A 14190-nucleotide genomic window follows, 5' to 3' on the forward strand; every position below is an offset into this window, starting at 1 on the left:
GTTTCCAAAACGACGGTCGCACTGAGAAATGATGTCCTAATCTATCATCCCATCTCATATTACTGCACTCGTGTCCACGCTGACGTTGTTCGCAAAGAATATGCCTTTCAACGCGTGCAAATGGTGGTTTGAGATTTTTAACTCCTTTCTTTATCAGATGACGGAGCCTCACGTGCAGGCCGCGGGTGTGCTTCTCTGAACGTTTGTTAGCCACCGGCGCTGTGCCGCGTACTTCGAATTAGTTATAGCGAAACCCATTCGTGATCGAATTATTGGAATTAGGAATACATGGTCTTCTATGAAAACTTGGCCGGACCAAATCATACAGTTTGAATTACAGCGGACTCCCGTTAAGAGGAACTCGCTTAAGAGGAACACTACGATTAGGACGAAAAACATTTTTGCTCGCGTGTAACGTTCACAAAGCCCTTCGCTTAAGACGCATTTCTGATAATAGGAGCAAATTTTCACGGCCCCTTCGAAGTCTACTGTATTCATAAATTCGAATTATTGAAGTTCAAATTAACGAGCTTTCACTGCAAACAAAAGCGGCGAAAGAGGCGCAAATGGGATGTAGCGATGAAGACGTTTTTTATGAGTGTCGGAAAGCCATAATGCTATTTCCTTCAACACACGTTAACATGCGTAAAGGGACCCTGAAACACCGCCGATGAGCGGTTTCACTTTTAGGTCCGTGCCTTGGCATCCGTGTACACAGTGTTGCGTATGCGCGGAGAGCATTGGATTGGATTGGATTGGTGGGATTGGATTGGATTGGATTGGATTGCAATGGATTGGTTTGGATTTGGATTGGATTGGATTGGATTAGATTGAAATGGATTAGACTGGATTGGATTAAATTGAATTGTATCGGATTGGATTGGATTGGAATTGCATATTGTACACACGCGTTGTCATTCATTTACATGCGGGAGTGGGCAATGCCACGGGGGATTTACGATAAGAACTATCCCCAGTACTTCACCCACTCGTCATATTTTTCCTTCGTGCCCAGGATCACTGCGACAGCTGCAGTTATATCAAGCATAGGACAGCACCGCCTGATTTCCTCGCCGCAGCACATACCCCTTGCAGTTTCTGCTTTGCCCTCGCAGCGATTTTCTCTGAAGCGGCTATCGAACGCGTTCATTGCTGCAACTGACAAGAGGCCGGCCAGTACTCGCGACATCGCCCGAAAGATGTCTTTCGGGGATGAAATCTTTCGCTGGGGTACTCTGTGACCCCCTATAAGCGCTGGCTGAGTGCGTTCACAAAGAATTTCCCATTAAAGGGGTACTCACATGAAATTTCCATTTTTCTTGCCTGCTATGGCTGCCTACCAGCCCAGTATCATTGAATGACATATTGAATGGCAATCATTGAATGACAGTCGATAGCAGGGTAAATAATTATTTACGGCTTCGTCTATTCGTGTCAATTTCGGTTTCGACTAAATGAACACCGAAACGGCCGTCGTGACAGGAGGGCGCTCGTGACGTCACAGTTTTCGTCGCACCCCTGCCAGTGTAGACGCACGCGTGCGCACAGACCGCCCGTGGTCTGCACCATCTCCATGCGCCGGGAAAAATGACGTCACTCCAAAAACCGTGACGTGATACACAAAATGAAACAGCGTGCGCTAACCCCAACCAGCGTGTTGGTCACGTCACGGGAGCCGTAACGTTGGCAGTTTGGGGCCAGTAGAAGCAGAAGCCGTCATGCTGATGCCGATTGCGAAAGGGTGTCCGTTCTAAGCTTTATCGTGCGCGCGAAGCTTAAAATGAATTTAAAATATGCTATACCGAACGCTTACTGTCCAAACTTGGTGGGAGATATCACCATATACAAAAAAGCCTTTTACATATATTGATCTCACCTTTTATATTTGATTTCATGATTTCAAAGATTTTTATTTCCTCAGTTTTAAGAGGCGGCAAGCTGGGACGAAAGGCTACAAAGCCTCACAGAGGCCCCAGCCTCCTTTGGTGCAGTACAATGAAGAAGCGAAATCTAACAAGGTGGAAAGTGTAATGTTTCAGTCACAAAAATACAAGCAACATGTAGAGCACAGGACATTAAGAACAATGTGGGAACGGTACAGTAAAGTACATTAGAGTACAAAATAGTAAAATAAAACGCTATACAAGTGGACAATCAGGGCAGAACAATCATTCCGTTTTAAAGACAGAACAACTACAAATAAGCTGCGCATTAAACAAGTCTAAACGACATCAACAGTTCTAGCCATTTGAAGCAGATATTCTGATTTAAGAGGTATTCTTTCGCCTGTGTTTTAAAGATGTTTCTACTGTATTTGAAATCACTGTGGTCTCCAACATTGTGGAGTATGTCGGTGCGTTGAAACAGAAAATACTGCCTGCCATAGTTTGTTCGCGATTTCGGTGTATCTGTTTTGGCACACCTGAAAGAGTATATACTGCGAGTGTCGTTATAACTGTCATGAATATTTTATTTGTATATAACTTTTAAAAGCCTAAAATAATAAATTTGGTAAGCCATAATCATACTGCACCGAACAAATAGTGGACCCGTTCTCAAGTCCGCATAGTGTCCGTGAAAATTTGGCAATAAACGGAGAACTCTTTTTTTGTAAGATGGTTAGACGTTTGTAATATGTTTTGTTTGTTGTTCCCTATTCCGTAGCAAAGCCTAGAATAGACAATAGCCTTATCAAGCTGTGTTTTCAGTCAAAGCGGTATTAAACCTCTTAATCTGCAGAGAACGCCAATATTTTTTGAAATTTCGTTCCCTAAGTGTTCTACAGCACGATGCCAAGATAATTCTTCATTAAACAATACTCCTAAGAAATCCTGCTCTTTGACTTGGCTGATCATATTTCCCAGATATTCAACATGGATGCCTTGATCTATCTTCCCATTAATTTGTCTAAAAATGGCATACATAGTCCTCGATGCGTTTATCCATAAGTTATTTTCGTGCAACCACTTTGACAACATTTCTAAATATCTATTTACATCATACTGGAGTTCCCTTAAACTACTACCGGATAAACATTGTTCGTTTCATCTGCATGCATGGCTATCTGGGGTGTACAAGGTACGTTTGGAATATCATTCACATATATTAAGAATAACAACGGTCCCAGTTTCCATCTTTGCCTAACACCGGGTTCTATTTTCAATAACTCCGATGAAACACCACCAAATTCAACAATTTGCACCTTATTACTTAAATAGCTCCTTATGGGGTCAGTCGCTACTCCGCGTATTCCTATTTTTTTAGTTTTCGTAGCACTATTTCATGCTTGATTGATTCAAATGCTTTTTGTAGGTCAAGAATAACCCGAGAGTAAATTTTTTCTTCAATATTTTCTGTTATACTGTCCTTAATATTAGGTAGAGCTTGCTGTGTTAACTTGTTTGTTTGTTTTTTTTGAAAGCCGTACTGTTACGGTGAGATGACCTTGTGTGTGTTGAAGGAGTTTGTTAGCCTTTATGTATTACATCTTCAAATATTTTTGATAAGACAGTCATCGCAGAGATTGGCGTGTAATTGGACAACTGATCATCGCCACCACCTTCGTAAATTGGGCTAACTCGCGCTACTTTCAATTTTTGAGGAAAAACAATTTTACATAATTTTAGGAATAAAAGTTTGCCCTCGCTCGCGTTTGTCCGACTCAGAAAGATAGAGTTTAGAAGTTGTGACGGTTCCAGTATAGCCCCACGTGTACCTTCATCGACCCCGTAAATGTAAGGCACTGCTTTGATGAAATGCCTATTCATTGCAATTGCCATTTCGGCTGATTCTACGCGTCTACCGTTCAAGCGAGCAGCATGCGACTGCGTGTTCTTCTTGCGGCCCGTTATCACATTCACCGTTTCCCATATCTTTTTTTGATTGTTAAGTATATCCCCGAAGAGGCGTTCAAAGTATCTGAGCATAGCATTTTTCAGGTCACTCTGCAGTTAGTTTCTATATTTCTTAAATTATAGAAGCAGGTAAGGGTCACGAGTTCGCACAAAGGAGTCATACATTGAGTGTTTACTTTTAGTTCGTTTAATATCTTTCCAGGGCTTTCGCACCTTTAGGGAATTTCTTTTTTGAGCAACTGGTTGAAACGCGAAGTCGTAGGACACTAGCATGCACCTCAAAATAAGCCATCAGCTTTGTTTGAGTCGTTTTGAGCGAAACATCCTTCCAGTCAAAAACACTGACAAGGTTTCTAAACTTCTCCAGTCCCGAAGTGGTTATTCTACGCCGAAAAATTCTTTCACAACTATTGCCGCTAGCAGTAAATTTTGTGGTGGCAAAACAAAACACTGTTAAATGATCACTAGGATCAACGGAAAGCACGCAAGCCTCAATCTCATCAATGTTGATATTAGAAAGACAGATGTCTAGCAGGGTAGCACTACCAGAAGATATCCTAATCGGTAGTTCTACGAGATCTGTGTATGCATGGCATGCCAATATGTTTTTTGTTTTTTTTTTCAGAGACCACTTACCCGCTAAACTCATGTCTATATTGATATCCCCCATAATAATACAAGAGCTGTTATTGCTGCTACCAAACTGACGGAGTCTTTCAATAAAAATACTAATGTTTTGCCTCTAACCATTTCGGCGTCTATACACCCCTGACGCTGTGGTCTTTCCCAAAGAAATTGTTATTTCACGTCAGTACTCCTTTAAAAAACAAGTTGAAAAAGGTATTTCGGGGTTCCCTTAGAGGCCTAGAGATTTTTGTCTTGGATAAATTCGGTAGGCTCGACCGCATACGAGCCACAATTTCAAACCACTCCCGCACGGCCTCTACCTATGGTACGAATCAACTCAACAAACGTCCGAAAGGAGCGTCTATTCCGTTCGACTGTTGTTCGTGCTCACCTCTTTGACTTCGGGTGCACCGGGGTCGCCGATGTCGGAGCGCCTGGCGAACCCGAACTTTATCGCCTCCACTAGCCGGTGCGCGTTCTCTTCGCTGTCAGCCAAGACTCCGTCGGTGCGGAACGAGTCCATCACCTTTACCACGAAGGCCAGCACAGCGCCGGAAGCCGGTGGCGGTGTGGTGAACAGCCGCTCACCTTCTTGCAGTTCAACCATGGCGGGGCTTGCTGCTTCCACCTCGAACGTTTCAAAGTCTCGCGTGGTCTGAACCCCACCTGAGAAAACATGTGAGCTTTGTTTACCTGGCTGATTAAATGCGCTCAAAAAGCGACAAGAGAATCAGAGAGTCAGCGCCCGTCTATGTCCTACGTGTTTACTAATACTCCGTCACGTTTTGTTTGCGCTGTTATATTTTTTTTAAATAGCCACTAGATTCAACGGACGACCACGATTCTGTTTTTTAACGTCAGCGCCGCGGGGTTTGTCCATAAAAGGGACAATCTAAACAATTTGTAGATTGTCTGCCCTATTGCCAATTTAACCTGGACATGTTACTTTGCTTATCTCCGATTTAGTGGTACGACTTCGGGCAAATCAGTAATCAGGCAACCCAATCTGAAAGCGCACGCAACCCCACCGCACGAAGCAATGCCGGCTGCAACAAGTTGCGATAGTAGTGTAACTGCCAGTACGCAGGCTTCGGCGACACCTAGCTGTACAAGTTTAGACCACCACCGCTCACGCGCTGTTTCCTTTCGGCAGTAGGGAGCATAGCTGAGTGGTGTTATCAGAAAGAATACACCGAGGCTCTAAAGCGAGCCCCAACACTTCAAGCTCTTGTCTGAAAGTGATTCTTGGTACTTCTGCAAACACCCCCTTTCCAATCGAATGTGCTAACTCGACACGCTTACCGCGACTTCTTCACCATACACTTGCAAGTCGCTTATCACCATACGCCCGGCGGCGTATTCCCAAACCATATCCCGTAGGGGCCCAGACCGACCACACCCCCTAAGCAGGGGCGCAGCCGAAGAGGTTAAAAAAATTGCAATTTTTTAACCTCCTTGGACGCAGCACCGTGACGTCTCTACCTATATGTGCGCGACTTCATGATAGGTGGATTTTTTTCTTTTTTTCCCCTCCCCTCGTTTCGACTGCATGGCAGGCGGCCGATGATTTGGCTCCGTGGGCGGGGCTGGCCTGCGGCGCTGGGGAAGCTGACGCACATATGGTAGAAGCTAACCTTTTGTACCTGAGCCCCTGATCTCTCCGAGTTCTTCTTCCTCACCTGCAAGTTGACGCTGACCTCCGATCGTGTTCCTAGATAAACGCTCGACTCGGTGCTCGAAGTGCGCGCGCGCGGATGGAAGCTCATTCTACAGCACACAGACGGGTATACAATTGAGTTGGGTGCTCTTTCACTATATACACACGTCAAAACACGATTCGGTGCTGCAGGTAAGGATTACAAGAAAGGCAGCCAATTACCCATGACTACATTTACAAACTGTCCTACTCTTGCGAAATATTACATCTGCATGAGCTGATACATTTTGGCACTTTCATAAGCACTATTACATTGAATTTCGTTAACATTAACTTCATTGCATTATTTTTTATCAAGAACAGTGCCACTAAGGAAAACATTGACATTTTGTTAACAGCAATGGAAGTTGTGAATCGTTCTTGCAAGGGTGATACATTGATAAGAAAGACACCAGCTCAAACGTACACGTTTTACACTCGGCCATGAATTCTGCATAATTTTCACTGCTGGTCATAACAATTTAGGGAAATAATATCGAAAATATATATCAACCAAGGGCTAAGTAATAGTTGGATTGTACAGGAGCTGAAGTACTCGAGGAGTTTGATATATGTCTTCTGTACAGGGCTATTGACCACAGTCCTTCACTGAAGCCATCAGGCCGAGTTTGATATCAGTAATCATGCGTACTACCACTCACGCTGTTGCCAATGTCGATTAGTTATTTTTAACAATTTGTGCTTCATGCACTCAGAGATTTTGCTGCATAAGATACGTTATTTATAAATAGACAGCTCCAGCATGATCCGAATGGCTTGATGCCCCCCCCCCCCCCCTGTAATTGGGAAGGCACACCAAATCGTTACCACTTAATTTGGCTCTGTCCATTATTCGACCGTAATCGCCACCAGCTTTTAACCACGACCAAGTAAAGTTGGTCGTGCTTTTAACCCTAGGTCCCGCCGCTGCGACTGCAGAGGAACATGTTAGTCAGGTCCGTGACGATCCCACCGCACTAGAAGCAATTACCAAGTACGCCCTTGAAAATAGGTTCTACAAATTGGTGTACCAGCCTGGCCGACTTCCCCGTTCTGTATACATGTGAACTGTCTGCAGCGTGCAGTTTTCAGTGTGAACCGCATTCTCCACAGTGTGAACTGTACATTTAAGTGTGAACTGTGCGTCTTGCTGCCACTGACTGACTTTAATGTGTTCATTTTGCGATTAGGACCCCAAGACCACAACTGTGTTCATTGTGCGAGTTGTGACCTTCCCCTTTTCTCCTCATCCTTGCTCCCCCCAGGGCCCCATGGCCTCTCATTTAATGCAGTGTTACACTCACTCAGATACGTATATTCTTTTCGCTGGGACTAATGAGTAGTTGCCCGTGAGCTTGAAGTCACGGTAGTCGCAGCAGAGATAAAACTAAGTAAAAACGTTATCTGCTTGGCGCACTAATTTTGCAATAGTTATCTGGGAGTCCAAATAGCGGCAAAAAATTGTCACTTTTAGGGATCCACTGATGCGTATAGATGAGCAGGTTTTGTCTGTTTTCTGCGACGCATTTTTAGCTACCACATATATATTTCTGTAGTGTCTGGCCTTTTAATTCGCCAGCATGGTGTCACAGCTCGTGCCTCAACTGTAAGCCACACACACGCAAAAAAAGTATACAAATGTATAAACAAGAAATAGCAGGAATAAAAATATAAATAGTGCAACACAAGTTGCCCACGGAGCGAAACCGTTGGCCGCCCGCAAAGCAGCCGAAACGAGGGGAGGGGTAAAAAAGAAAACATCCTCCTCGCATGAAGTCGCGCACATATAGGTAGAGACGTCACGGTGCTGCGTCCAAGGAGGTTCAAAAATTGCAATTTTTTACTTCATTGGCTGCGCCCTTGCTTAAAGGGTGTGGTCGGCCTGGGCCCTTGGGAATACGCCAACCGTACCGACTCACTTTTGAACTTCTAAAAATGCCCATTTATGAATGTGTTCCTATCTTTCATTACTTGCACCTCCTTACACTGTCAGCGGATATCACCCCTAGAATACCATTCAGATTATATAGGTAGAGACGTCACGGTGCTGCGTCCAAGGAGGTTCAAAAATTGCAATTTTTTACCTCATTGGCTGCGCCCTTGTTTAGAGGGTGTGGTCGGCCGGGGCTCCTACGGGATATGGTTTGGGAATACGCCGCCCGGCGCTGGCTTGTGCTTCAAAGCGCGCCCTTTTCCTTTTACATGCGACGGCATCTCATTCACTCGCCTTGTCCCTCCATACGGCGTTGTCGTTGTCCGTCCACACCCGTCCCCCATTCTCCTCGCCGCGCGAGCTGCGCTCTCCGCCGCTCAGCCCCTCTCCTCGCCGATAGCGAACACTCTCTCGCGAGAGGCATTGGATTGGATTGGATTCGATTGGCTTGGCTTGGCTTGGCTTGGCTTGGCTTGGCTTGGATTGGATTCGGATTGGGTTGGGTTGGATTTGGATTGGATTAAAGTGGATTGTTTTGGATTGTGTTACGTCATAGCCGCGCCATGTTGCGTCATAGCCGCGGCAGGGGGTTCACGGCACGTTTCACGCGATGGGAGAATCAACCTAACGGAAACAACAACGGAACCCCCTATGCGTCGCATCTACACAGGGGTTCCCGTGAGGGGAGGTGGGAGTAATTTTTTGTTTTCCATGTTCTTCCTCCCAAAAAAATAACAATATAAAATAAGGAACAACACCCGCTCAACAAAGCTTAGCAAGTTTAAATCTAATAAAAATAAACAAACAGGGGTAATCACCGAAAATGTAATGTTTAGAAAAAATGAAGGAAGCTCACACTAACGAGTAAGACGAAGGTAGCGAAGCTGTACGCAACATTCACGACCATCATGAACGTTTAAGCACGAAGTTGTAGCCGCTTTGCTTCTTCGCATCCTCAGGAGCTTTACTTCGGCATTGATGCTATAAGTGTGAGCTTCTTTCATTTTTTTTTAATTTATAATCATCGGACATCCATCACCTTGGAGGGGCATACGCTAATGACGTGTCTTTCTCGCTCTGGGCAAGTGCTGCCACGTTTACGTCGAGGGCTACAATTTTTTTGTCCAATCTTGGGCAAACTCCCTAAGTGGGTATGCTTGGCTTGACTAACGTACGCAGGGGACGCTGGGCCGTCGTCGCGAGGCACGCACACACGACCTTTAGGCATTTTCTTGGTTTTGTTAACATCCGCGCCGTCACCGCGAGACCGTGCTCACTTTCCTACGCTCGGCAATTTCTTGGTGTTTTTAACTGCGGACATGAAAAATTACGATTTGCTAAACAGCTTCGCTGTTAAAAACCAACTTGTTGATTACTCAAAATAAAACCATATACACAGTACTAATCATGACGAGGAAGAGGGAAGGGAACCTAAATGATAAATGCAGTGGGCACTGTTCAGAGCCCAGGACAATGAAGAAAATAGTCACAGCATAATATAGCATAGGAGGTAAAAGTACCACAACACATAAAAGACAACACACTGGGCATACACAGAGCAGTGAATAGGTAAATTCACAAAGACAAAGTCCAAGCACAGAAGGATGCGTCGACTTCTTTGTGTGAATTTTCCATACATCCATTGATTACTCTGCGTGTCCAAGCATATCAAATGCTTCTGGGTGAACAAGAAATGAGAAGGCTCCTACAACGGCAACACTCATAAAAAGGGGGCAGCAAAGCTGGCCACCACACCTGAAGAGACTATTATTTTTATTTACGTAGGCAATCTCCAAGCCATCGCGGGTAGTAGCATGCCGGGGCAGCATCTGAACAGTCCGGGGCAGCATCTGAACAGCAGTAGCATCTGAACAGTGCAAAATCTTCTTGAAAACAAGAAATCCAGTCGTTTTCGAAACTCCTGGGAGGACCTGAATCCTGTAAATGCCTCGACAGGAAGCGCATTCCAATCGAAAATGGATAGCACATTGCAAGGAACAAAAACTTGAATACATCAGTTCGCGGTTCATAGGCCTGAACAGCAAAGAAGGGATTGGTACGAGCCGAAACTCGTCCTGAGGGGGGCAGGTACAATCCAGGATCCAGTTTGTCGTTTTTGTGGTAAAGGTAGCAAAAGAATTTCAAACGAACCATTTTTCTACGTGTACCCAATGGTTGAATGTCAGCCCTAGCAACAATACAGATTTTGTTCTTTGAATAAATAAAACTCGCTGCCAACGCTCCGACGAGTACATGTTTGTTCTTTTTTTATTTATTTTTTTATTTATTTAAGTACCTACATTCGCCCGAGGGCATTACAGTAGGGGGGGCATACACACAAGGCATAAAGAATTGCGCTTAACAGTTTCAAACGCTACAGTCGAAAAAAGTTAACAAAGAAGTAAATAAAATGTACAAGCAAACAACAATATGAATTTATTTATTTAACTGCCCCCCTCAGGACGAGTTTCGGCTCGTACCAATCCCTTCTTTGCTGTTCAGGCCTATGAACCGCGAACTGATGTATTCAAGTTTTTGTTCCTTGCAATGTGCTATCCATTTTCGATTGGAATGCGCTTCCTGTCGAGGTATTTACAGGATTCAGGTCCTCCCAGGAGTTTCAAAAACGACTGGATTTCTTGTTTTCAAGAAGATTTTGCACTGTTCAGATGCTACTACTGTTCAGATGCTGCCCCGGACTGTTCAGATGCTGCCCCGGCATGCTACTACCCGCGATGGCTTGGAGATTGCCTACGTAAATAAAAATGTAGGTGCTTAGAAGGAATTGGTACGAGCCGAAACTCGTCCTGAGGGGGGCAGGTACAATCCAGGATCCAGTTTGTCGTTTTTGTGGTAAAGGTAGCAAAAGAATTTCAAACGAACCATTTTTCTACGTGTACCCAATGGTTGAATGTCAGCCCTAGCAACCAACCGTAATACAGATTTTGTTCTTTGAATAAATAAAACTCGCTGCCAACGCTCCGACGAGTACATGTTTGTTCTTTTCCGTTTCAGCATGTGGATCCCCGATAATGGCGGCGTACTCCAGCGTTGGTCTAACAATCGTCTTATAGGCCATCAGTTCAACAGAGGGTGTTGCACTCTTGGTTTCCATCTTACAAATCCCAGCTTTCACTTCACCAGCCCTTTAATGTTATAAATATGCTTGTGCCCTGTGTGTTGTTAAGAGTGACGCCTAAATATTTAAACTCAGCAGAACTCCACATTTCTCTATTGCTTATTGTGTGTAAATAGTTAAGCGGGAATTTTGTATTTGAAATTGCCATTCAAAGAGCTTTCTGGTACTTAATTTTCATGTCTCATTTTTCACACCAGTCATCAACGCACTGCACAGCGTCAATGTAAAAGTGCATTTGATGAAAAACATTTTTCACATTGCAAAAGAAGAGACACTCAATGCGTAAAGCCATACACATTTACAAAAAGAGGACTTGCTGGGCTAGCATGTCAGGCCCGACCCTACCGGATGATACTCTATGGCGTTCACGGCCTCTTAGAGTTAGTGTTCGATGTGGGCATTCTCACGACACAAAAATTCTGTTCTCACGACTAAAAACTTTGTTGTGACAACAGAAGTACTGTTGTTACGACAGCCATCTGTTGTTACGACACACAATTCTGTCGTAACGACAAAGTCAATTTTCTTAACGACAAACATTCTTCTAAAGACAATAGAACTGCCATTTAGGCTACTCTTCACAATTGGCAATAACAGACACACCGTGTGCAATTACTGATGGAACATTAGGATCACAACAAGACAGGAATTCGGCACGACGGAACATCAAGATCAGGACAGGAATACGGCACACGACAGAACATCAGAATCCCGACACGACAAGAATACGAGAAGACACAGCATGACACGCGAAAATACGAGAAACTACAGAAATTTTCCTTGTCTTTTTCGACTTTTCTTTCCATTGGCGAGGCACAGAGCCCGTCTGCCAGCACTTGTTGAAGGATCCGGTCAATCGTTCTTGTTAAAGGATCCCGTTAATCGTTCTATGTCTCGCGGCTGATTATCCGCTGAGCTCGTGTAGCACCACGCGGACCTCTTCGAGCACGATGTCTCGGTCTAGCCTGGCGTTGGTGGCGCCTCGGTATAGGCCATGCTGTTTTATTGGGGTGTTCGGTGCGTACTTGCCGACTAGCTTTTTCGAGACCACTTCCTCCCGTGTTTCTGTACGGCTCTGGGTAGAAGTCTTCTGGAACTCCCGCGGCGACGCATGGACAAGAAGCACAAGTGCGAACAATAAAGGATCAAGATCCCCACGAAATCTGGACAGACCGTACCCGAAGTGGAACGAATCAGAGTACTGGGCATGATCCTCGAGAGACACGAGCGAAACGGCGAGACGGTGCTAAGCCTAATCGCCAATGCAGTATACGTAATGCGACTCGTCAAACGGATCACAACGAGAAGAGCGAGCATGAAGGAAGACAACCTGATTGGGCTGATCCGATCCTTCGTGGTTAGCCACATCGCGTACCTGGCTGCCACCACGACTGGCTTCGAGACGAGTGAAATAAAATGAACGCACTCATACAAAACACCTACAAGGTGGTTCACAGTCTGTTCGAAACAACAAGCACGGTGCTCTTCCTCCAGCTAGGCATCCACAACACGACCGAGGAAATCGCCGAAGCGCAGCGAGCGGCACAGTTAGAACGACTGACTACAACCCAGACAGGGCGTGAATTCTGGCCAGCCTAGGGTACAACAGCCAAGACAACGACTACAACCAAACCGCCATACCACTGAAAATACGCCGTCTAATCAAGGTATAGCAGCTACCCAATAACATGTGTTCGATCTACAACAAGAAACGGCGCTCGGCGATAGCGAAGGCCCTCATCAACCGCCACGCCAGCGAAGAGCAAGCAAGATGCATAGACGCCGCGGAATACCAGAACGATGCCTTTACGGTAACCGTCGTCACAGCAACCACAGGAGCAACTACCACGGCAGCGAGTACACGATGCACAAAAGCTGCACACGCGGAGAAGGTAGCCATCGCCCTGGCCATCACCTACGCAGACTGCACGACAGCAATCACAGACTCCAGAACGGCAGTTATAAACTTTGCCAAGGACCACAGCTGCACGGAAGTGGCGCCAATACTACGTCACTTTCCATCAGCGCAAGGAACAATAAAATCAAATGGAAGGCGAGAATGTGTCCGGGATCAACACGAACCCCAACGAGATGGCACACTCGACCGCGCGAGTACTAACCCACCGCGCCGCCGCCCCAGCCGTTCGGTGTAGTGGTTCTGCACAGAGGACTGCATGAACGACTACGGTGAAATAAGCAATGATTATCAATTCGCCCTCCGGACCTTCTCACCCCCACAGCCGCGTCTGAGCCAAGCAGAAGCCGTGACGCCAACTGCAGATAGGAGCCGTACCCACTCGAGACAGCCGTCGAAAATATGCCAAGCCTGTCGCAAGGGAAGGGCCAACCTGGCGCATGTCCTACGGGAATGTACCAAACACCCAGATGAACCTACATCACAAGTCATCCAGCCACAGCTAGAAGAAGCCGTACTACGAGCTACAACTATGGGCCGCCCAGCGGGTCCTGGGGGTGCTCGAAAGGCAGGGGGCTTGCGAGCCACCAACGGCGAGCTCGAGTCCCTAGCCCAGTAGCCACACCACCCCTGGGAAGACAAGGAGCCCACGTTGCGGCGCATAAACACGTCGTCTGCAGGGTTCAATAAACGTTTATTCAATCAATCAAGGACAAAAGGGGGAACAACCGTAGACTAACATTTATATAAACCAAAAATAGTCAGGGACATAACATCGAGCCCTGTGGCACAGCTGGTGATACATTAAGGGAGGTGCACGTCCACGCTTATTTCAACAAGTTGCAGGTTATTGTGCCAGTAAGTTTCAACTACTCTACATTTTTCGGAAACAATAATAAGTTTCCGGTGACATACTCTGATACCACAAATGTACCATTGGATACGCGCATCATCGTGTGCAAACTACCCGTACGAATAAATGTACCAAAGCTGTTTTGGGCGGCCGTGGCCCGAGTCTCTATTGCG

At 45.7% G+C, this 14190-nt stretch overlaps 1 protein-coding gene across 1 annotated transcript in view; it reads right to left on the reverse strand.

Moving 5' to 3' along the window:
• LOC144149690 (scoloptoxin SSD14-like) overlaps positions 1-14190 on the reverse strand; it is a 45918-nt gene that overhangs the window by 17393 nt on the left and 14335 nt on the right. The window contains exon 4 of the mRNA XM_077681342.1: positions 4873-5147. Coding sequence (XP_077537468.1) covers positions 4873-5147 — 275 coding nt within the window. The remainder of the gene's footprint in view (positions 1-4872; positions 5148-14190) is intronic.

Source organism: Haemaphysalis longicornis, unplaced genomic scaffold (assembly GCF_048455015.1).
Source record: "Haemaphysalis longicornis isolate Haplotype H1 unplaced genomic scaffold, Haemaphysalis longicornis Haplotype H1 scaffold_8, whole genome shotgun sequence".
NCBI classification, from domain to species: Eukaryota; Metazoa; Arthropoda; class Arachnida; order Ixodida; family Ixodidae; genus Haemaphysalis; species Haemaphysalis longicornis.